This window comes from Mytilus galloprovincialis, unplaced genomic scaffold, assembly GCF_965363235.1.
Source record: "Mytilus galloprovincialis unplaced genomic scaffold, xbMytGall1.hap1.1 HAP1_SCAFFOLD_139, whole genome shotgun sequence".
In the NCBI taxonomy this organism is placed as follows: Eukaryota; Metazoa; Mollusca; class Bivalvia; order Mytilida; family Mytilidae; genus Mytilus; species Mytilus galloprovincialis.
In genome coordinates, this window is record NW_027468072.1 from 1 (window position 1) to 25,024 (window position 25,024).

General features: G+C 31.4%; 1 protein-coding gene across 2 annotated transcripts; it reads left to right on the forward strand.

Moving 5' to 3' along the window:
* The first annotated feature begins 1,419 nt into the window (after positions 1 to 1,419).
* On the forward strand, positions 1,420 to 20,334 carry LOC143060691 (fibroblast growth factor receptor 2-like). 2 transcript variants are annotated; one of them, XM_076233627.1, is made up of 6 exons: positions 1,421 to 1,506; positions 8,572 to 8,707; positions 11,786 to 11,982; positions 12,455 to 12,618; positions 16,094 to 16,206; positions 20,275 to 20,334. In XM_076233627.1, exons 1-6 carry the CDS (start codon positions 1,456 to 1,458, stop codon positions 20,295 to 20,297), a joined length of 684 nt encoding a protein of 227 aa, XP_076089742.1. In that variant the 5' UTR covers positions 1,421 to 1,455; the 3' UTR covers positions 20,298 to 20,334. The 2 variants fall into 2 exon arrangements, with proteins under 2 accessions (XP_076089741.1, XP_076089742.1); XM_076233626.1 differs by lacking the exon at positions 20,275 to 20,334 and having other exon boundaries at positions 1,420 to 1,506; positions 16,094 to 17,121.
* The last annotated feature ends 4,690 nt before the right edge of the window (positions 20,335 to 25,024 follow it).

Genomic DNA, 25,024 nt, shown 5'->3' on the forward strand with positions numbered 1-25,024 from the left:
TGCGTTATATGTGGGCACACTGTGACCATGTGATTGTTTCAAATCATCAATCATTTGATTCAAATGTCATGAATGTGGGAGATTAATAAATGATGTAAAAAAATCTGTAAACACATAAACATGATAAAGACAAGAAGAAGAATTTAAAATTTGCAAATCCAAAAACAAACAAAATTTGCAGAGTTTTCTCCAGCTGGGATGCGTTGGTTTTTATTGAGTCCTAAGTTAAATTATGACCATATTTGTTGACCATTGTAACAACTAGATATGGCTTTTTATTCCCTCTATGTCATGTGTGCGTTTTTGAAATTTGCATGTGAATATTAACAGAACTTCTCATTATTCATGTTATTACCATGTAAATATTTTTTGTAAAAAATGCAAAATAACTTCAAAATGTATGTACACATTATACTTATGATACTTTTTTTTCTTGTAGCACAGAACCTTTACTCATTTGTTTAAATCCGAGAAATAAGATTGGTTTACTGTGGCATCAATTCTAGAAAACACCTTTTCCACTGTTAAGCTACAAGTTCCAAATATAAGAGATACTTTTGTCATCCTACTTACACCTGAAATATACTTTTATTAATTGTTGCAATGCCAATGGCGTCTTTGCAGGGTTACTCACACTAACAAAGAAATTCACTTATGTTAAATCAGGGTACTCACCATTTGACCATGACCTTAGGATGAAAGACAACAGCCAAAGCACCCTTCCTTTGCTTTTAATTTTTTTCCCCAATAATACATGTACATGTATGATTTTGTATACATTATTGTTCTTCTAAAACTTCATGCAATGAAAATAGCATGAAATATATGCTTTCAAAATGTTGCTAAACATTTCTTTGTTCATATCTCGCAAAAGTGTAATTATCTTCTTTTCATACTGGAACCATTCACATGTGCTTCGATACAATGACCATATTTCTGGCGACTACATGATGTTTGGCTAATTAAAATGATTAAAATCTTTTTGTAAGTGCTGTTATACATAACAAAAAAAGTAGAATAACAAAAATACTGAAATCCAAGAAAAATCCTACAACAACCATGACAACTGACAAAATCTAATCACCAAATTCATCAAGCAACATAATCCAACGTTAACAGTTCTGAATATAAGTTACACGATACTTTACAATTGTTAAGCACTGGTTATGTTTCATGCTATTTAAAGTCCTAATAATTATAAACAACCTTGGCTTATGTAGTTAGGATTAATTTCTGCAAGCACTTAGTATAATAAACATACTGCCCTCAATTGATGCAATTCTGGGCTGGCAAACAACTGCATTCAGAAATATTAATTCAACACTTGCAACTTTGTCTTAATGTTAGATTTATTTTTCTTTATTGGATATTGTACCTCAACACTTAAGACAGTATATATATTTACTACATATTTATTTTTGTATTTTTTTTCTTTTCTAGATCAGATAACACAGGATGTTACCACTGTGGTATGACTATCAATTCATGGCATTAGTGAGCCGAAAGGTTTGTAAATATTGTAGCTTTGCCTTTTATTTTTCAACCTTTTATTTTTAATTTTGTGTTAAATGAGGTCTTAATTTCCATTTAAGTTAAATATTTCTTTACAATTATGGAAACAATGCTGAATTTTCTGTTTCCATTCTCTAACTGAAGTTTGCATCAACCAAATAATATAAAAAATGTATACACAATGCTTATTCACACAAATTTTTAATGAAGCATGAATTTGGGTACATTCACTTTTAACGTTATGGGTTTATATGTCCGTTTGATACAACCGCAAAAATAATTAAAAAAAATTTAGTTGATATTTGTTATACGTTGTTGTCATCTGCCTTGTTGAGCGTCATCCAAGACCAATGATTTCGGGATAATAACTTTAGTATGTATAAGTAAATAGAAATCTATGACCACAAAAGGAAGATTGGGATTGATTTTTAGAGTTTTGGTTCCAACAGTTTAGGAATGAGGGGCCAAAAGGGTCCAAAATTAAACTTTGTTTGATTTCATCAAAAATTGAATTATTGGGGTTCTTTGATATGTCGATTCTAATCGTTTATTTAGATTTGTGATGTCTGGGCCCCTTTATCAAATTGGTCCACATTGAGTTCTAGAGGTTCCAAAATTGAACTTTCTTTGATTTCATCAAAAATTGAATTGTTGGGGTTCTTTTTAAAATATGCTGAATCAAATCATGTATTTAGATTTTGTATATTGGACCATAGCAGGTAAATGTCCAATTTAATTTTTTTAAGTTCTAACACAACATTCATTGTGTGTCAACTAGCTATGTAGGCCAAAAATTAATTATTGTTTGTTTCCCTTTCCACGACTAACCCTGTAAAATCACTGCAACACGAAAATTTTTTTGGCCATTCTTGTCCAAATTTTTTTTTTCTATGTTGGTTTTTAGTGATATCTTTCCGATGCGTTGGTTTTTTTTTTATACCTTTCTGATGCTGCAGTCATCAAACGTTTTAAATCAAAGCTTTTTTGCTTTGAAGCTTCTATATGATTTGGAATCAAGGAAAACAAACATAATGCCTTGCCACATGATTTGTGTTGTGTGCAAGGGTGATCTTAAATCTGAAGCATCTTTCAACCCACTGAGTGCACCTTGATTGGATTTGTCTTTAACCTCTGTTCCTGTTTAAAGGATAAAATCTTTTGAGTAAAAATAGTCTGAGAAGTCTGAACAGGTTGAGCACAAGTCAGGAAATATATTTCCTGCTTTCAGAGAACGTCCCTGATTTCTGGTGTAAAAAAAAAGTTTAAATGTGATTTCATTTTTATGCCCCACCTACGATTGCCCCACCTACGATAGTAGAGAGGCATTATGTTTTCTGGTCTGTGCCTCCGTTCGTTCATTCGTTAGTTCGTCCATCTGTGTGTCCGTTCGCTTCAGGTTTAAGTTTTGAGTCAAGGTAGTTTTTGAAGAATTTGAAGTCCATTCAGCTTAGTACACATGTTCCCCATGATATGATCTTTCTAATTTTAATGCCAAATTATAGTTTTGACCCAAGTTTCATGGTCCACTGAACATAGAAAATGATAGAGCAAAGTTCAGGTTAAAGTTTTTGATCAAGGTAGTTTTTTAACTTTAACTTTCTTAAACTATCCTGGGTTTGTACCAAACTTGCACAGAAGCTTGTTTATGATCATAAGATAGTATCCAGAACTTAATTTTGTAAAAAATTAAATTCATTTTTTCGGTATTTTTCGGGCGTCAATCAAATGTTGTCCGTGCATTAACTCATGAACCGTTCAACCAAAGCTTTTAAAATTTTAATATGTTGTTACTGACAACTAAATGAAGGTCAAGTTCAATAATGGCGATTTTGACTTTTACCGTTCAGGAGTTATGGTTCTTGAAAGATTGAAAAATGGTTTTTCCAGTCGTGTCCGTGCATTTACGCATGAACTGTTCTACCAAAGCTTCCCAAATTTTAATATGTTGTTACTGATGACAAAATGGAGGTCAAGTTCAATAATGACGATTTTGACTTTTACCGTTCAGGAGTTATAAAGACTGAAAAATGGAGTTTCCAGTCGTGTCCGTGTATTTACACATGAACTGTTCTACCAAAGCTTCCCAAATTTTAATATGTTGTTACTGATGACAAAATGGAGGTCAAGTTCAAAATGACGATTTTGACTTTTACCGTTCAGGAGTTATGGTTCTTGAAAGATTGAAAAATGGTGTTTCCAGTCATGTCCGTGCATTTTCTCAAGAACCATTCAACCAAAGCTTTTGAAATTTTTATATGTTGTTACTGATGACAAAATAGAGGTCAAATTCAACATGTTCAATAATGACGATTTTGACTTTTACCGTTCAGGAGTTATGGTTCTTGAAAGATCGTAAAATGGCGTTTCCATTCACTTTATTGCATTTACTCATGAACCATTCAATCTAAGCTTTTCTAATTTTAATATGTTGATACTGATGACAAAATGGAGGTCAAATTTGATATTGACGATTTTCCCTTTCACCATTCATCAGTAATGGTTCTTGTGATATTGCTAGGACACAAATAAATGTTAATAAATCCGGTTTGCTGTCGTTGTGACAGCCTCTTGTTTTCCTTTTTTTGTTCAGCCTGCGATTTACAGCAAAAGTAGGTGAGACACTGGGTTCCGCGGAACCCTTACGAATTTTTTCATTACAAATTTTATTCATCACACTATTAGTTATTGCTTTATGATATGGTACAAAAATCAACTAAAAAAATCAAATTTGTTTGCCCCCAGGTGACTTTTAATATGTTTATAGCATTGAAAAAGCTCCAAATTATCTCCCTTTGATGCAAAAATACATTTTTTTGGCATTAAAGTTGAAATATCTTTTTTAAATCATCGATGACCTATATTTTTTATTATTGTTTTCAAAAAGCTGTACATAAACTAAATACTTGTAAAATTTAAGCGATTTCTGTAATTTAGTTTTTTTTTTATTTCGATATTACCTCTTTTTCTCCTATTAGTTCAACAGTAAATAAGGACATTAACAAAAAATTATGCTTCTTTCAGAGGCAGATTGTTAGCGTAAATGAACGGTGACCCAATTTTTTTATTTCATTTTTAGCTCACCTGGCCTAAAAGGCCAAGTGAGCTTTTCTCATCACTTGGCGTCCGTCGTCATCGTCTCTCGTCGTTACCAATTTTTCAAACATCTTCTCCTCTGAAACTACTGAATGGATTTGGATGAAACTTAGCATGATAGTTCCTTAGATTATCCTGCACAAAGTGTGTGCTTCAATTTTTGATCCGTCAAAAAACATGGCCGCCCTTACTTTAAATAGAACATAGGGGTCAAATGCAGTTTTTGGCTTATATCTGAAAAACGAAAGCATTTAGAGCAAATCTGACATGGGGTAAAAATGTTCATTAGGTCAAGATCTATCAGCCCTGAAATTTTCAGACGAATCAAACAAACCATTGTTGGGTTGCTGCCACTTAATTGGTAATTTTAAGGAAATTTTGCAGTTTTTGGTCAATATCTTGAATATCATTATAGATAAAGATAAACTGTAAACAGCAAAAATGATCAGCAAAGTAAGATCTACAAATAAGTTAAAAATGACCAAAATTGTCAATTGACCCCTTAAGGGGTTATTGTCCTTTAATGACAATTTTTTCACAATTTGTTCATCATATTTGCTAACTTTAAAAAATCTTCTCCTCTAAAACTACTCAACCAAATTCAACCAAACTTCAACTGAATGATCAGTAGGGTGTATAAAATAAAGTTTGTGTTTTATTTTCTATTTTGTCTAAAAACATGGCCGTCATGGCTAAAAATAGAACACAGGGTAAAATGCAGTTTTTGGCTTATATCTAAAAAACTCCAGCATTTAGAGCAAATAAGACTAGAAGTTAAAATATTTATTAGGTCAAGGTCTACCTGTCCTAAAATTTTCAATTTGCAATTTGCAAAAAAAATAATTTCTTGTGCTACTTCCAAAAAATAGAAAATATTCTGACCAGAAAAAAAACCATGTCCCCCTACAAGTTAAATGGTCCATGCCTAACTGTTATTAATGAAATCATTTAACTGTTTTGCTGTTATTGGAGCCCCTTGCCCCTTCTCAGCAGTGGAATAAATCCAAATCATGAATGAAGAAATTCGAAAGAATAACAATTTAATAATGTAACAATAACAATTTTATTGTTAAAATTCTTTTATTGTAACTATAATGTAATAAAAATAACGTCCTGCCGCTCTTCTTGTATGCATATTATATTAGAAGGAAACATGTAAACATGGTAGAACTTGTATTTCTAATATTGAAGAATTGTTAGCTGTACATGTTTGCCTGGCGTGGTTCAATATGTTCAATAAGGCATTGTTTACCAGGTGAGCGATTCAGGCTCTTGAGAGCCTCTTGTTCTATTAAGTATATGATAAAGTTCATTTATCATGTTTATAGAAAAATATAAAGAAATCATATATTAGAAAGAAAAAAAAGATTTATACTGGAGAGCCCCCTTAATATAAACATATTTTATTTGTAATCATCAAAGGGAATGAGACACAAGCTAAGACTTATGATGTCTTCTTTGGTATCTTTTCTTGTCTACATGAAATTTTATTTTGCTGTTATCACAGTCCAGGCAATTACTGAAAACTGTAATATTACTTTTTTATATAATATTACAAGTAAAAGTAATATTACAAAAAATAGTAATATAATTCTTATATTACTAAAACCTGTAATATTGTTATATTACTGAAATGTGTAATATAGTCTCCATATTACATAAAACAGTAATATTACTAGAAAATGCCTATATTACATAGAACTGTAACATAAGGCTAAAAATCACTAGGTTTTCATACTTTAATTACTATAATAATTTAGACGTATGATGATAATAAATCAATTATTAAACAATTCCAAATAATAATAATAATCCAATTAAAGTACATAGTATCAATTCAAAATAAAAAATCCAAAGTAAAACTATTTTCTCCTTACAATGTAAAATATAAAATAAATGCCAAATTTACTAAATCATAAAATGAACTTTAATATCAAAATCAAAATATAAAAGTCTTAAAAGTATTTTCTAAAATTAAATTATGATTCAGAGATAAATTTTGTCTCAACACTGCACAGTCAACTAGTAGACTGGTAAAACAATCTTTTAGGTCTAGTATAATGACATGAGCATGACGAGTAGTGTGAGGTTACGCTTCCAGAACACTGACTGCTATCTTAAAATATTCTCAAAAATAAAAGGGGAGTCAAAAAATACATTTTTGTCCAAACACTACAAAGTCAACTGGAAGACTGATCGTCAGTCCTACAGGTCCAGTATAATAGACTTTAGCAGTGCAAGTTTGTGTTTCCGAAGGGTGACTGCTCTTCCAAAATTTTGCAACGATATTTATACTAAAACACAAAATAACTCAATTTATCCCGACATGTTAATATTACTCTCATTAGCAAAAATAGACTTTAATTAACAACGCCTAATCATATAATGTTTTGATAAAATCTGTGGATGCTAATTGTCGAGCCTGCAACTTTTGTTGCAGAAAGCTCGACATAGGGATAGTGATCCGGCGGCGGCGGTGTTAGCTAACTTCTTAAAAGCTTTATATTTTAGAAGGTGGAAGATCTGGATGCTTCATACTTTGTATATAGATGCCTCATGTTACGAAGTTTCTGTCAGTCACATGTCCAATGTCCTTGACCTCATTTTCATGGTTCAGTGACCACTTGAAAAAAAAGTTCAGATTTTTTGTAATGTTGAATTCTCTCTTATTATAAGTAATAGGATAACTATATTTGATATGTGCGTACCTTGAAAGGTCCTCATGTCTGTCAGACAGTTTTCACTTGACCTCGACCTCATTTCATGGATCAGTGAACAAGGTTAAGTTTTGGTGGTCAAGTCCATATCTCAGATACTACAAGCAATATGGCTAGTATATTCGGTGTATGGAAGGACTGTAAGGTGTACATGTCCAACTGGCAGGTGTCATCTGAACTTGACCTCATTTTCATGGTTCAGTGGTAAGTTATATTAATCTGAAGATCTGTTTACTTTTTTGTGATGATTCTTTATCTTATTTTAGAGTGATCATGTTTATTAAAAATACATGTTGTGCCGTATCTCAGAAACTATTTATGATTATTCCATAAATCTTCACACACTTTTTAGTTATATTAAAACCACAAAAGGAAGATTCAGATTTTTTTTTTGGTGGTGATGGTCCAAACTGTTTAGGAATTACAGGCCAAGACCAGTATTTTTCTATCTATATCTATATAGTCAATCTAGACTTCAAAAAAAGAGTGACGAAAGATACCAGAGGAACAGTCAAACTTATAAATCAACTAAAATAAATTGACAACATGCACCTGGCTAAAAATAAAAAAGACAAACAATAGAACACATGACACAACATAGGAAAATAAAGAATAAGCAACACGAATCCCATCAAAAATTGGGGGTCATCTCAGGTGCTCCGGAATGGTAAGCAGATTCTGCTCCACATGTGGCACCCGTCATGTTGCTTATGTAATAACAAGTCCGGTAAATAGTCTAATTTGGTAGGTCACATTCATGAAAGGGAAGGGGATTGTAGTAACAACATAAGGAACATATCCGATATCATTTGTGAAACAGTTATTTCATAACTTCAACTTATTAATACCTCAAGTAGAAGGTTGCATTGGGATTTTCACACCAAAATGTATGTCGCTTGAAAAATGTCTCACTGAGTCATGAAATGTTTACAGATATGGTGTGTCTGAATGATCTTGATGTGAATGTTTCTTTAAATTTAATTTCTTATTGTCTGTTGATAAGTTTATCTTGCTGTTAAAAAGTGTTATACAATAGTATATATACATGTGTATATTTAAAAAACTGACTGCATGACAAATCTCAAGTGACTTAAGAAAATAATGTGATTCTAATTGTCTAGTTTATTGAAATATTTTCTTCTTTTTTCACTTTTTTTATAATTTATTGTCTTAGTTCACTTTTTTGAAAATTTTGCTTTTCAATGTTTTATATACTCATCCTCTTATGCTGTTTTATTTGATATTTTAGCAATCCATGGTGAATTTAAGTCACCCAGAAATACTGACAATAAAGAATGTAACAAAAGATAATGCTGGATGGTATGGTTGCTTGATTTCTAATCCACTTGGTAGATATTACCAGACTGCCTGGCTAACAGTTTTAGGTAAAGGCTTAGATAAGAATGAGAAATGTTTGTTTTTCACCAAGAAATAATACGTCTTAGAGCAAAATATTCACATAAAAATGATTTAATCGTTTGGAGAATTTAATTATCAATTTTCGATTACATCATTATCAATAAATTTTTTATAGACTGTCATAAAAATAGGAGGTTTGGCATCATGAAAATTGGAAATGTACAGTTTTTTCTAAAAAAATTAATTCTTTTAATGCCGCCACAACTGAAACGTCATATTATTTTACCCCTGTCAGTGTCTCTCTGTATGTCCTTCCCATTATGGGTGTACAGTTATTCCACTTAACTCCTCCTACAGTTTGAATTCTAGGAAGTTTTCACTCTGATGTCTGTTTGTAGTCTTTGTACATGTATTGAAGGTGTGCATGTGGTCAGGGTTTTGATTTTGTTTAATATTTGCTCTTAATCATTTTTTGTAGTAGTTACTTGCATAAGGGGAGCTCGCATACAGATAATTGTCCTACAGTTTTACGCTAGGAAAAAGTAAAAACACAAAAATACTGAACTCCGAGGAAAATTCAAAAAGGAAAATCAAAAATCAAAAGGCAAAATCAAAAGTCCAAGCACATCAAAAGAATGGATAACAACTGTTAGGAAGTGTTCACTTAGTTGGTGGTTTTTCCATTTTTTGTGCATGGGGTCAGGATTTTGATTCTTATTTATATTTGCTCTTTTGGGTGATAATATAATTTACCTTTGTCATATTTAAGGTAAAGTGTTAGACAGTTATTTTTAAATAAGACTTTGCATCTGCAGGGGCATCATTTGTGTCTGTCAAAGAAATCCAACATTGACTTTGCTATAAAACAGTTTCAGAGTGAAGTGTGGCCAGGGATTTTACTTAGTCTAGTTTGTATTGTGTAATAATTAAATTTTGTATGTCATACATGTGATTCTTCCGATGGGAGTCGAAATCTCTTGTTTTTCAGACCCTCTTCCATCCCTCCCATTAAAATTTGAAATCTACAACTTTTGAAAATGTCAACATCGAAAAAGTTTCAGTAAACATTTTTGTTTACAGAATTAAAACTGACAGGGTAAAACTCTTGAGAAACTCGAAATTGATATCGGAAAAGTCTGTAAAAACAGAAGGTCACCATTTCTTTTTCTTGTTTTTGTGTCGTAAGGTAAATAGCTTCGAGTAATCAATGAAGGTGTTTATTATTAGACTATATATACAGCAATAACAAATTATTGGCAATTACCTGGTCATCAACTAGCTAGTTTAAGACACACGTCTGGATGATTAAAAGTGAAATACTGACAATGGATTAAGATGTTAAAAAAAAGACTTTAATTTGATGCTGTTGAAAACATTGAACAGTTATAGTACTGAGCCTCAAAGACAAATGAGCCAGTCCATGCGAAAAGGTACAAAAAGTCCTTTTGGTAAACTTTACAGGACACGTTATCAAAGTTTGTTATAGTATTTTTGAAAAACGATTTTATCCGAAAAAAATTACATTAATGTAAACATTCATAACATTGTCAATTTTATCCCGAATTTGTCAACTAAAGCAGAAAAAGACGTAGAAATATCTGAATTTTTGGTATTTGAGCAAGTGTAAAATCATTTGTTCCCCGGACTAATGCTATACCGACCAGAAACTATAAAAATTTATGACACTACAGAGACAAAAGTCAATAATTTCCGTCAGTTCTACAGGTTTAAAGAAAGTAAGACAACATTAAAACATGAGGGAAAATACAAAAACTATGACATCTTGTGTTTTAGAAATTGAAATTTAAGTTAAGTTAAGTTAAGTTATTTAATATTATATAAATTAACCTTAGTTGCACGAGTTTCGAACCATTGCCCGGTTTGATTGCATTGATATCCGCATCGTAAGCGAGAGCCTTATCCCCACTGCTACCGGGGTTAACATTATCAATTGGCAAATCAAGCCATTTAAATATGTACTTTGAAATGATTGAAATATATGAAATAATTCACTAAAAATCTTGATAAAACTAAGGGGGGGGGGGGGTCTCAACACTCGCAGGTGCGTGTAGCTCACAGCTTGATGATATGAGGGAAAGTAAATGTGTTTTATAAATCACAAGTCTACTACCAATAATTATGCACACTTTTTCGAATTTCGTAAATTTTTCGTTTTTGTACCTTTTCGCATGGACTGGCTCAAATGTCTTAATGAAATCAAATACGATATTTATGGCTTGTTTTCTATCTAAACCAATGGAATACCTAAGTATAAGTATGTTTGTCTTTGAAAATTCTAAATTTTTATAATTTGATGAAATGCAAACTATGTTATCCCATAGACATATAATGTATTATACATGTATGTCTCTGTTATTACCAAATACCCTAGCAGCAAATTAAATTCAACCAATTATCTAGCCATATTTTCTCTGCCTGGAGATCTGTAAATTGTACAAGTCCAGTGCCGTTGGGTCAAGATCATGCTTACTACACTTCTTGCCAAGCTGACTATGGTGACCCTAATGACTTTATTAAACATATTGAGACAGCTACCTACCAGAAAGCCACTGCTCAATAGTGTTACCAAAGTTGACATTATGTAGCTTAAGCAGAGATACTTTTTACCAACTATATATGATGGCTGATCACTTTATCTTAACTTTATATATGTAATGAATAAATATTTGAAACCCCCTTATTTTATATTTCTATCAAGTAAAAATGGCTATGCAGGTGCTTAAAGTATAGAACACTTACAAAAAAGGAGAATAAGCAGTTTTAACACCAAAAATAATCATGGCCATCGTTAAAAATGTTGAATTTGATACACACTTTAGAGTAACTTATGTAGTGGGTTATTCAGTGTGCACCACATTTTTTTTAATGATATTATTCCTTCATAGACAGAAAAAAATATTACAATCATTCCTAAAATAAAGACTTTTAACAATTAAAAGTTTGATGAGGAGGAAAAAAGGATTGAATTGGTTATAAATATTGTAGATAAGCCAGCTATTGAGCTGACACATATTTACCATTTCCTTTCAAACATATTATTTCATCTTTTGAAAACTTTTTAATTACAAATACTTTAATTGCAGATGAACAAGCAGAAGCAGTAGACATTAGGTCAGGAGGAACAAACGATAAAGAGCAAATAGTAATCTACATTATCGGTGGTGTCGCATCAGTAGTTGTTCTCTTCCTGTTACTCCTGATATTTATATGTTATAGACGTTACAAGAGGGTTCAGTCCAGCAAATATAGAAATGTCAAGAGAGTAATTGTCATGACACAGGCTAGTTTCAATATTCAAACATATTTTATTACTGATAAGTTCAAATACAAGTGCACAAAAAAGAATATGTTTGACTTATTCGGTTATAATTAGGAAATGAAGTTTTATGAGGAAGTTGTCTTTATATGGTGTAAAAGTTACAAAGTAAGTCTTAAGAAAGGAAGATTATTGAGACTCATTAAATGTTCATCAGTAATGTTTAGATTATGAAAATAGAGATATTCAATCTAGACAGAATCTAATTTAGTTTTAAGGAAGTTTTTGTCAATTTTAGATTTGAATATTTATAACAGCTTTGCATCTGGACTTGCTTCATTTATTATTAGCGATAGTCTGTGTGCTCTTCAAACTTTTATGATGTTTATTTCTATTACAAAATCATGATAATTAAAAAAATGACATGGATCTGCACACAAATTTAAAACAGGTATACATTTTAATTTCATATCAGAATGTTTTGCATCAATTCCAGAATGAGAATTACCATCCATACAAATTTTATGATGGTACACAACCATTTGTTTTACCCACAATCAGAATTGAACCTGGTCCAAGAAGACGCTTGTCATCTGATTTGACCATGATGTCAGAGTATGATCTCCCTCTGGACAAACACTGGGAATTTAGACGGGAACAGTAAGTTAAAGCATAACATTGACCATTCCATGAAAGTTATCATACTGTAAAGACATATATATTGACTCATGACAACATTTTAACTTATATCTGTCGACCCACAAATAGCATTGCTCACTGTTTCTGACATCCAGATTGTTTCTTTGGTTAAAAGCTGTATAATGACCTGATATTTGATTGGTTGTATCAATTTTCAGATGAATTCAATAGATATTGTAACCACTGTAGTATGAAATATAACAAGAAGTTTTTCCAAAAACTCTTTTTTTCCAAGGTTTAACATTTTCTCATATATATACTGGAATCATTAGGGCTCAACAATAACACTTGTCTGATTGTCTTGTACTAGAGGATAAAAAGGTCAGACAAGTAAAAGCTATATCAATATTAATTTAATTTAACAGGTTTATATGCTCTTATAATATACTAGATTATGGAGTGTGTGTCCGAGCGAGAATATTTAGTCCGACGTCAGTCGCTACCCTGATATACCCTATCTTTTTTGGGTAATTAATACAGATAGCGTTTGACATCTTTAGCTGAACAGATTTATCATTTTTTCATAACATAATTCATTGTATGCTGGTTCATATTCTGGACACCAGTCTTTGCTCCTTTCTAATATAATTCACAAACAAAAAACAAATAGGAAGCTTAGAAATGGAAAAATATTAAATACTTAACTCGTTCAAAGGGTAATTACACGTCTCAATCTTCAAAATCGCCTATCTAAAAATACTACCATCGCTAAAATTTTTAAAAATAAAAATCGTGGTTACCCTTCTATCGATAAGTGTCATGCCAAAAAAAGAGTAACATGTCCCTGTCTTTCCACCAACAATACGGTAAGGTCCACACTTAATGGTCGCTCATTTTCTTTAAAATTTGAAACTGATATAACTTGAAAAACAAACAGTCTTATTTATTTACTCACATGAAACAAACCAGGATGCGGTATTCAGTACATAGGTTAAACTGGTCGATATTTATCTAAACGCACTCAAGAAAATAACCCAATAAATTCAAAAGTATCATTTATCAACACCTTAAGAAGCACAGTCATCCTATCAAATATTTAGCAGTTCAACCTTTGGAAGAAGTAAATAAGCAGCCTGGTGAATCTCATTCAAAGTTTGTACAATCACGGAAAATAATTGAATTAAATTAGATTAAAAAATATCAAGAACCGATACTGTTAACATTTTGGATATTGTTTCTAAAACTGTTCGAAAAAAAAACATTCTCATGGTCGTAGAAAAAATCACAATCAAAGAAAATTTCGGACCAATCACACCAATATTTCGGACCTAATTTCTATTTCAAAAAACAACGGAAGACATTATCTGTTAACAAAGCTCTGTTCATTACCAATTAATAAGTTAAATAAAATTTTAGAGGATTGCAACACAATTTCATATAGCAGTCCTAAGTACGAAATTGTTCAAATTATAATGGCATATTGTTATTCTAAACTGTTTCCTAAAATTGATCGTCCTGAAGATCATAAAAAACATTTTTATTAAAATAAAGTATGTCAATAAAGGCTTTGATTTTGTAAATATTGCTGGTATTTTTAACAACCATTCTGTTAAAGAACAAATTCCTTGATATTTTGATAATACTGAGCTCCCTCTTATTTGTTATATTTACAAGAAATCTACCTGGAAATTTGTGTTAAATTATAGCCAATTGTGTAAAGATTTTAATATCAGTGAAAATACACCTACTTCATGTAATTGCAGTAATTCCAAATACATTTATGGACCAATTTTCCATGTTATAACAGGAGATCTTAACATATTTCAAGACGGAGAGTTAAATTCATTCCTCAGTAAAGGACCTAATTATCTTCCCCAGTCAATTATAAATTGGAATGAGTGTCGTAATATCATCCATGACTCACTCTGTACTTACTGTATGAAATGGATAAAACTGGAAAAAGCTGACAAAAAATTCGACTTTAAAATAAAAACAAGATACAAATCCAATGAATTTACATTGACATGCCTATCAGACGGTGCCTCATATGCAAGTCTGATTTGACTTGGCATTGTTAAAAAGTAGATCCTAAGTTCTGTGACATGACTAGTTTCAGTTTTTCTTAACTCATAATTTTTGAAAAATATTCCAAAAGATATAAAACCAACTTCTGTTCTATTGTTTTAAATTTCTTTTGTTCCTTGAATCAACTTATAATGCAAAGTCCTCCTGGACAAGTTGAAAAAAATATTATTGTAGAGGTCTGATCATGCAATACAATGTGAGAAACTTGATTTTCTGGTAATTTTTTAAAAGAGCAAATATAACATTCTCACATTACCTAGATAAAAAAAAACATGTGTCTCGGTACAAAATTGTTCAAAAACACTGAAAATTGTAAATCATTAGTAATAAATGGTTTAACCCATTAAAACATTTAATCCATCACTGCAAATGTTTGCACCTGTCCTAAGTCAGGAATCTGATGTACAGTAGTTGTAGTTTGTTTATATAATTTATATGTGTTTCTCGTTTCTTGTTTTTAGCTCACCTGGCCCGAAGGTCCAAGTGAGCTTTTCTCATCACTTGGCGTCCGTCATCCATCGTCGTTAACTTTTATAAAAATCTTCTCCTCTGAAACTACTGGGCCAAATTTAACCAAACATGGCCAAAACATTATTAGGGTATCTAGTTTAAAAATTGTGTCCAGTGACCCGGCCAACCAACCAAGATGGCCGCCAGGGCTAAATATAGAACATAGGGGTAAAATGCAGCTTTTGGCTTATAACTCAAAAACCAATGCATTTAGAACAAATCTGACAAAAGTGAAATTGTTTATCAGGTCAAGATCTATCTGCCCTAAAAATTTTAGATGAATCGGACAACCTTTTGTTGGGTTGCTACCCCTGAATTTTGCTGTTTTTGGTTATTATCTTGAATATTATCATGATTATAATAGATAGAGATAAACTAAACAGCAATAATGTTCAGCAAAGTAAGTTTTACAAATAAGTCAACATAACCGAAATGGTCAGTTGACCCCTTTAGGAGTTATTGCCCTTTATAGTCAATATTTAACCATTTTTCATAAATCTTAGTTATCACCAAAACACAATTTTGTCATGTCCTTGAATATTCACATAGACAAAAGTGAGCGACACAGGCTCTTTAGAGCCTCTGGTTTTATATAGATTAGAACGTTGGTTTTCCCGTTTGAATGGTTTTACTCTAGTAATTTTGGGGCCCTTTATAGCTTGTTGTTCAGTGTGAGCCAAGGCTCTGTGTTAAGGCCGTACATTGACATATAATGGTTTACTTTTATAAATTGTCATTTGGATGGAGAGTTGTCTCATTGGCACTCATACCATATCTTCTTATATCTAAGAAAATGTGTACAACTATTAGAATTTTATTTAGTTATATATATATGGTTACATCAATCAGTATCTCAATATCTAAATGAATATGAGATGAAATAATTTATTTATTGTTATAGGTTATCACTTGGTGAACCTCTTGGGGAAGGAGCATTTGGTAAAGTTTTTAAAGCAGAAACTGTTGGTTTAAATAAAGCTCCAACAACTGCCATAGCAGTCAAGATGTTGAAGGGTAAAATTTACTTATATATTTTAGATCAAAAATCAAATAGTATTAATGAAAACTGGATTTATGCTAAGGTTTTCTTTTTTTATTAGACAAGCATAAAATTTTGGGAAATAAGAATTGAATTTTTTCCATCTTTTTTATCTTTATTGAAAAATTTGCATTGTTATGGCCCTGCAACGAATATGGCCCGCAACAAAGATGTCGGTGCCATATAGTTTTACCCATGTCCGTAATTCTGTCATTCCGTAATTCTGTCATTCCGTCATTCCATCATTCTGTCATTCCCTAATTCCACAACTAGGAATTGTTAAGTTTCAGTTTTGTTCTGCTTGGCTCATTTTTGCTATAATTATGGGCTTTGAACTTTGATAATTTTTTGAAAATCACAGTTAAAAGGATGAATTGTTTGAGTATAAAGGACAAGATTATAAATATCCAATTAATGTTCTGATTCAAACAATAAAATAATTACAAATCAATTAATGTCATTAGTGCTGTAATGAATTGTTAAAATCTCAATACTTTTATTTTTTGTTTGATGATTCTAGCTGTTAATCTGGATTATCCCACCTCAATCAACAGGCCTTGAAGTAATAAATATTTGAGTCAGTTTTTTGTACTTAAACAAATAAAAACCAATCAAAATGCTGGATTTTATGTTTTGAGCAAGATTTTTGTGCTCCGAGCACTGAGCAAAGTTTTATGACTTCAACCCCAGGTCTAATGAATGTCAAAACAAATCAGTGACAGGTTGACCTTGTTCCTAATTAAATTTGTTCAGGTTACAATTATGTGATAATCATGTTTTCAATCATAATTTCTTGAAAGGTTTTAAACAGTTGTTTAAAAGTTGAAAAGTTACAAAGTAAAAACGTATTTATAAAAATAAACTTCTCATAGAATAAATCATCACTTTACAATATTATGTCACATAACTGACCAACATGACTTGTGATCACCTGATATATTATATGGCTTATCTTTTCAAAATGAGTGTTGTTTATTCAATTTTCATACACTTTTCTTCAACTCTTTATGATGAACACATACAAAACAATAAGGTATGACAACAAGGAACACAACTCTAGGCTGATTTAACCAATAACAAAAGCTTTATTGTGTCTTCAATATTAAGACAATTGGCAAATTTCCGGATTGCAAAACATATTGACAAATTTACACGAAAAACGTAACAACAAAGATATAAAATGTATTTTATTTGAATAAAACATGACAAATCAAGAATATTAATATTATAACACATAAAAAACAATCAAGGTTTGAGCAAAAAAAATCCTTACTTTTCACTTCAATTGGAAATTTCTTGGTCCAATTTTGGACCTGAAAAAAAACTAAGAAAATATTTGTAGTCATGTATAACACACAGGGTAACTGAGGGTATAAATGTAAATGTGTTCGTTATACATACCAAAAGACAGTACTCCTTATTACATAAACATGGATAGTTTGTAGGATCGATTAAAACCCATTTTAATGTCCCATTTATTATGCCCCATTTTGGTGCATTATGTTTTCTGTTCTGTGCGTCCATTCATTCATTCTTTTGTCTGTCCATTTGTTCATCTGTCCATCCATTGGTTCGTTCTTCTGTCCGTTTGTCTTTGACGAAGTTGAAGTCCAATCAACTTGAAACTTAGGGCTCATGTTTTCTATTTTATAATCTTTGTAATTTTTATGCCAAACTAGAAATTTTCCCCCATTTTCAAGGTCCACTGAACATAGAAAATGATAGTGTGGATGGGCTATTCATGTACTGGGGACACATTCTTGTTAGCTATAACCATTTGAGCTTATGTTATCACTAATGACTTGGCGTCCATCATCATCTGTTGTTAACTATTTCAAAAAACCTTCTCTGAAACTACTGGGCCAAAGATTTCAAACTTTAACAAAAAAAAATTTCCTTAATTATCTGGTATCTTGCTTATTAATTGTATCCGAAGTTTTGATCCATCGACAAACATGGCTGCCATTGTTGGGTTCCTGCCACTAAATTGGTTATTTTAAGGATTTTTTTTAGTTTTTGTATGAAATTAATTAAAGATAAAGATAAACTGTAAACAGCAAAAAATGTTCAGCAAAGTAACATCTTCAAAAATGTTTTTTATGACAAAAATTGTCAATTGACCCGTTACGGAGTTATTGACCTTTAAGGAAAATTACACAAGTTGTTTTATTTTTTTTTTAACTTTATAAATCTTCGCAAATGAATTTAGTATAAATTTGTATTTTATTTCCTTGTACTTCAAGAAACAAAGACACTATGGTTAAAATGGAACAAATGGGTAAAATGCATTTATTTGCTTTTAATGAAAATATGACAGATACAATGAACATTGTATTGGCATTTGTAAGCCTCTTATTATTAAATATAAATTGAAAAGCAAAAACAGTCATTGATGAAAGATTTAAGCAAAAAAACAAACTTGTGAGCAATGCAAGCTCTGCTTGTTCTATTGGGATTCCAAGGCAGTGGCGTAGCCAGGGTTGAAATGATGTGGATGTTTTGCCGAGTCGAGCGAGCCGAAAAATGTTTTGGACCTTTTTGTGCAGAAAATATTTTTTATTTAAGCACATGTACTCCCCCAGAATCCGACACTAGTTAGATTTTTGTTTAAATTCAAAATACCCACCAATTCATATATTTATATTTTTAACCAAATTTTATTGTTTTCTTGAAACTACCATCATTCAATTCATAAATATTTGATGTAAAGTTTCCCCCCCAATCTTCTATTTGACATATCAAAAACCGTTTAAACGGACTCCATTACAGCAGCACTTCTGTATAATTTAGGAACTTCTGAGTATAGGAACTGAAGTGACTTCTCTTTCCAGGAATTTGAGTCTACAACCTTGGATTTTTTATTACTGAGCTAAACGCATGCAGGAGACATAAAAATACCGGGCGTCCGATCGTCCGATATTTTTAGCACTCTCATGTGTACAATTCATGTCAGATTAAGTGAAACTCATATCATAAGCAATGTCTTTGACAATTTTGAAAATAATTCGTAATCAAATATTTTTAACTAGTAATGTCCCTTTGAAATATAAATTGTAATGGAAATCCCATTTCATTTGCTGTGAAGCTTTTATTTCTTTTTAGATATTAAAAATAAAAAAGAAAAAGAAATAAAAGTTTTTTTTAGTTATTCCCTTGTTCCTTGGCCTTTGATAGATAAAATATGACATGTAATGTGCATGGCGGGGAATATTGGATCTTTGTTCTTTACTGAATAAAAATAAAATTAGTATTTGAACCTAAATAGAAACGGGAATTCATAAGCCTAGGACTTATCACGATCTATTACAAATTGATTTGTTTTATCACGTCGTTTACAATGTCGCAAGAAACGATATCAGGATATGGTGTTTTAGTTGTTAGTTACTATAGTCAAATGAGAAGCCATCCCTCCACTAGGTTCAATTTCAGATGAAACATGTCCACGGGTCTGCGTATCAGTCCTCTCCGCTTGCCTTAGCTGATGACATAGACTATTTATACGAAGAAAAGTTAACTTGAAACACTATTCTGCGATTCATGTATCAAACTAAATTATCCTAAATGAAAGACCAGGCATACTGCTTCGAAAATGACTGGATGTTATCCTCATATCCTCAGCCTTGTTACATTTTGATACTTCCGAGTTAAACTGCTGTTTTTTTTATTTTTGTTTTGTCAAAATGATGTGGATGCTTGAGCATCTGAGCATACATGCAAGCTATGCCACTGCAAGGGGAGGGTTCCTGATCAATGTTTTTGAATGGGGACATATAGTCCTGGGTTGGGACAAATTACTTTTGATTCATTAACATTAGTTTGATACCAATTTTCGTGGGTACAGGTGAACATTGAATTCAAATGTTCATTGAATAACATATTTTGAATAGGCTTTGAATACAGAGATTGGAAAAATTACAAAATCAAATATCCACGATTATGCAAGTTTTAAGCAATCCATGAAAATGAATGAATCCACAGTATTCTTTGAATGTGACCAATGGTTTTATCCATTAATAATTGTCAATATTATTTAAATACTTTAGAGGATGCAACCGATAGAGAATGACAGATTTAATGCAAGAAATGGAAGTGATGAAATTAATAGGATGGCATGAAAATATTATTAATTTCCTGGGATGTTGTACACAAAATGGTAAGTGGTGTACTTTAAGGGTTAAAAACGATCTTGGTCCAATGGGCAGCACTTGTTGTCTGTCGTCCATATTAAATGTCCGTTAACTTTTAAAAAATCTTCTCCTCGAAATTACACAGGACCCATGCTCTGAGAAAACCATCAACTGCCCCCTGTCTGATTTGCTCCAAATGGTTTAGTTTCAGAGATATATACAAAAATCTGCATTTTACCCCTATGTTCCATTTTTATTCATGTGGGCCATGAGGGTTGGAAGGTGGGGTCATCTGATACATTTTTTAAAGAAAAAACATATTAATTATTATGGTCAAGTATGGTTAAATGTGTCTCAGTAGTTTCATAGAAAGAAGATTACCCACACATGTCAGATTTGCTCTAGGTGTAATACCACCATTGATTTTTCCCTATTAAAATTGAAAAAGGAAATGGGGAATGTGTCAAAGCGACAACAACTCGACCATAGTCTTTGTTAAATTTGCACTTTTAGAAAAAATGTGCAGAATTTATCTTTGTTACAAATAAAGATATACTTGGCATGAGTAAAGTTTTATCCTGTCCAGTACTATAGAAAAAATTTAACATAACATTTGATTGCATACAAGAAAATAACCATCACTGGAACTTAACCAATCAAAGGAGTAGGAGCAATAAGGCCCTTATTCGGCCCAAAAATTATTGTAAATTAAAAAGTTATCATACATATAGTACATAAGATGCACACAGATATACAGATTATGTGACGTCATTTAAATATATTGGTAGATAAGAATATCAATTGTGGTAAATATAAATAATGTGTGTTGCATGAATTTAATATTTGAAATTTCAATATTTTCACAACCATAAAAGAAATTGTGTTTATTTAAATATTATGGAATCTAACATCTGAACAAGAATTTGTGTATTAATATTCATGTCACATGATAAGATAGGCACGATAGTAGATAAGGTGCACACAGATATACAGATTATGTGACGTCATTTAAATATATTGGCAGATAAGGTGTACATCGTAGTTACAAAGCGAGTTAAAGTGGCTGTGAATCGAAATATATATATATATTATTGTGGAAATTCCAATACGTCACAAAGCAATATGGCGATTGTTTACATCAATGTTGACAATGAGTTGACAATGAGATGATGTGTTGAAACACGAAAAGGAAAATATCTCTCGAATGTGAATAAACTGCATGCAAACGTAAGTGAATCTATATATCAGATATTTTATTTAGTATAAAAGAATGCAGTATTATTCGATTTTGTTTTGTAAAGAATATCAATTGTGGTAAATGTAAATAATGTGTGTTGCATGAGTTTAATATTTGAAACTTCAATATTTTCACAACCATAAAAGCAATTGTGTTTATTTAAATATTATGGAATTATACATTTGAACAAGAATTTGTGTATTAATATTCATGTCACGTGATCAGATAGGTACATGGTAGATTAGGTCCACACAGATATACAGATTATGTTACGTTATTTATATATATTAGTAGATAAGGTGTACATCGTAGTTACAAAGCGAGTTAAAGTGGCTGTTATTCGAAAATATATATATTGTTGTGGAAATTCCAATACGTCACAAAGCAATATGGCGATTGTTTACATAATAATAATAAAATTCTTTATTTAACGAAGGTAACACATTTAACAATTACATGTTAATCTTCAAAAACTATCAATACAAATAAAAAACGTACAAAAATACATACAATATAAAATACATAATACAGTTAAATAAGCACATATGCATTCAGTAGAAGAAGAAAAAGAAATACATTAGTTTCATGCATCTTTATTCTGTTCAGTTAGAAAATAGTTTGAACAGTTGGTCATAAATGTATCTAAATTATCTATTTCTTTAATATTATTTGGTAAATTATTCCAGGTAATAAGACCAGAATATTTAAATGTTCTTTTCAAAAAATCAGAATTAGGTCTTGGTACTGTGGATTCATTTTTATTCGTGGTATACCAATTTTCGTGGGTTTCGTGGGTCACAGCGAACCACGAATTAAAGAATTCAACGAAGAATTAAAAACCAATTGTTCAGAGAACAATTGAAAGTCTTTCCACACCAGAGAAATTTGGATAAGAAGGTAATTTGTTTATACTGATGCGATAAATGATGGTTTAATTATCTTTTTGAGTGATATAAGGGAGATAATATGCTACTTCCGGTGAAATGAATGTCACTTTCGGTCTCATATGATAGCTTCTTTCACACTGATTCTAAAAATATATAGTTTCTATATACTTTTGTATGTAGAGTGGGAGATAATTGGCCACTTCCGGTTTGTTGGAAGTCATTTTTAGTCTTTAGTAATCTGTTTATGTATCTATATGACAAATTATATGGATTTTGAGTACTTTTATGTGAAAAAAATTGCAAAAAAAGCTACTTCCGATTTTCTAAAGGTCACTTCCGGTAGCCATTTTTCAAGGTCATTTGTCACTTAACCTTTTGTATAAGGTCAAATGTCTTTATAATGAACTTAATTGAAGTTGTAATCAAATAACTTTATATCAAGACATTTCAGGGGCAATAACTCCTATAAGATGCCATTTAATTGTATAAGACTAAATGTAGCATATCTTCATTACAAAAAAACTGACATTTTCCACTTGTTTTTTCTCTGTACCTCTCAAAATGTCGGAGAAAATGCAAAAACAAGCAAAAATCACAATTCAGAACTTGACCTTGACCTTTGACCTTGACCTCATTTTCTAAGTTGGGACCTAGAGGACTCAAATAAAAACATTCCAGGGTTATACGGTTAACTGTTTATGAGTTAAACAAACATACCGACAAATTTATTTTGTAAAGGTAGATAACTCCTATAAAATTTCATCGAATCGCTTCGATCCAAATACGCCAAAAATTACTGAGGATGAAACGAACAATTTGTAAAAAGAATTTTGTCGCTATCTTGTTTTGTTACGAAGGAGATGCACACAGAGGGTAAACAGTGAAAAGGGAGATAACTCTTACGTAGATAATGGTTCCGCTCAGCAGGGTGAAATTTAAAAGCGCATTTACTATACGATACTATATGAGAAATATCTAAGCGACATATTGCGAAACAAACATTTTGCGCAAGAACAAAATTTGGCGGAAGAAAAAAATAAAAAAAATAATAATAATCAGAACAAAAACAATAAGTCTTTCCACAGAAAAGTGGAAAGACTTAATAATCCCGAGAACTGTGTATGGAGTTGGATGTTTATTTCCGGTTATGTTATGCAGTTTTAGTATAGTGTTGACTAGCGATAAACACTGTAACATAACACGTGATTTTTACTGAAAGAAGATACAAGTATTTTGAATAAATCTATAATAAATATATCGAATATCAGTGATAATTTACTTTTTAAAATTGATTAAAACTGTTCATGGAAAATAACTGCAAGTTGTTAATTACCGTGTCATAGTTTGGTTTACCAGTGATTAAAATCAATAGGATTAAGTACGGGGATATTGCCCGTAGGTAATATTGTTTATGACAGGAACATTTATTTTCACACCTTATACTTATATCACTGTTTATTCTATCGTGATTAGGGAAATTAGCTTTCAATCATAAAGTTTTGAATGCCTTATAGAATTCAGACAAGAATTTATAAATTGTAAAACAAACAAATAATTAGTTAGTGTTTCCTACAGGTGGTTTTGGCGTGTAATGGCGCCCTGCCGCGATTTCTCGAAGCCCTGCCCTTTTTGGGGAAAAAAATTGGCGCCCTGCCCTAATTTTGTCGAAATTCCTGACGCCATGCCTTTATCGTCGTAATTAACAACTGGTACTGAAAGACATATTTTATGAATACCGCTCGAGTTATTTCCCTTCAAAACAAAAGTTCACTAGGTCGCCATTTTGTAATCGATTTCGTAATCAGCTGATTAGCAAACTGCAATAGATTGAATAGTGAATACAGATACTAATCACGGGTCCTGATTGTATCCCCCAAGTCCCAGAAACATCGTTTTGCCTAGAAGATTAATGAAAAAACATCGATGTGATGCTTAGATAATTTTTTTTTACAGCTGATAGATTTCTAATTTACATAATTTACATTGTTTGCATGGTTGAACAAGCCAATGAACGGCGATCTGACATGAGACATTTGTCAAATTGAGAAGTAAAAATTCTTTGCAAACTATTTTTTAAATACAAATGCTTGACTGTACCTTAAATGAAATGAATAAAAATCCAAACTTAATTATTAAAAGCAGAATAATCCAGAAAATAAATGGATTCCTTGATCAAATGTTTTCTTTTGTTTACAAACATGTCACATGATCATTTTAGGCGGGAAAAATACTTGGGGAAAACACCTAAGTAACAGACAACTATGTCTGGCTATTTATAGACATTTAAAATAAACAGCTGATATGGTAGTGCCATGAAAGTAGTAAAACTTGTTGTATCTATATTAATTTAATTTGGAAAAGGGTGTAGAGGGGAAGGGGTTAATTTGTAAAGTTATTTTTTTTTGTAATTTAATAAATTTTGGTTACTAAAAATGACCCTGGATATCAGGGAATGTGTCAACCTGTTTTTAAGGAAAAAAAGGAGGATTTGTCAATGACAATTGATATGACCAAAGCAATATTTTTATATACATGTATATGA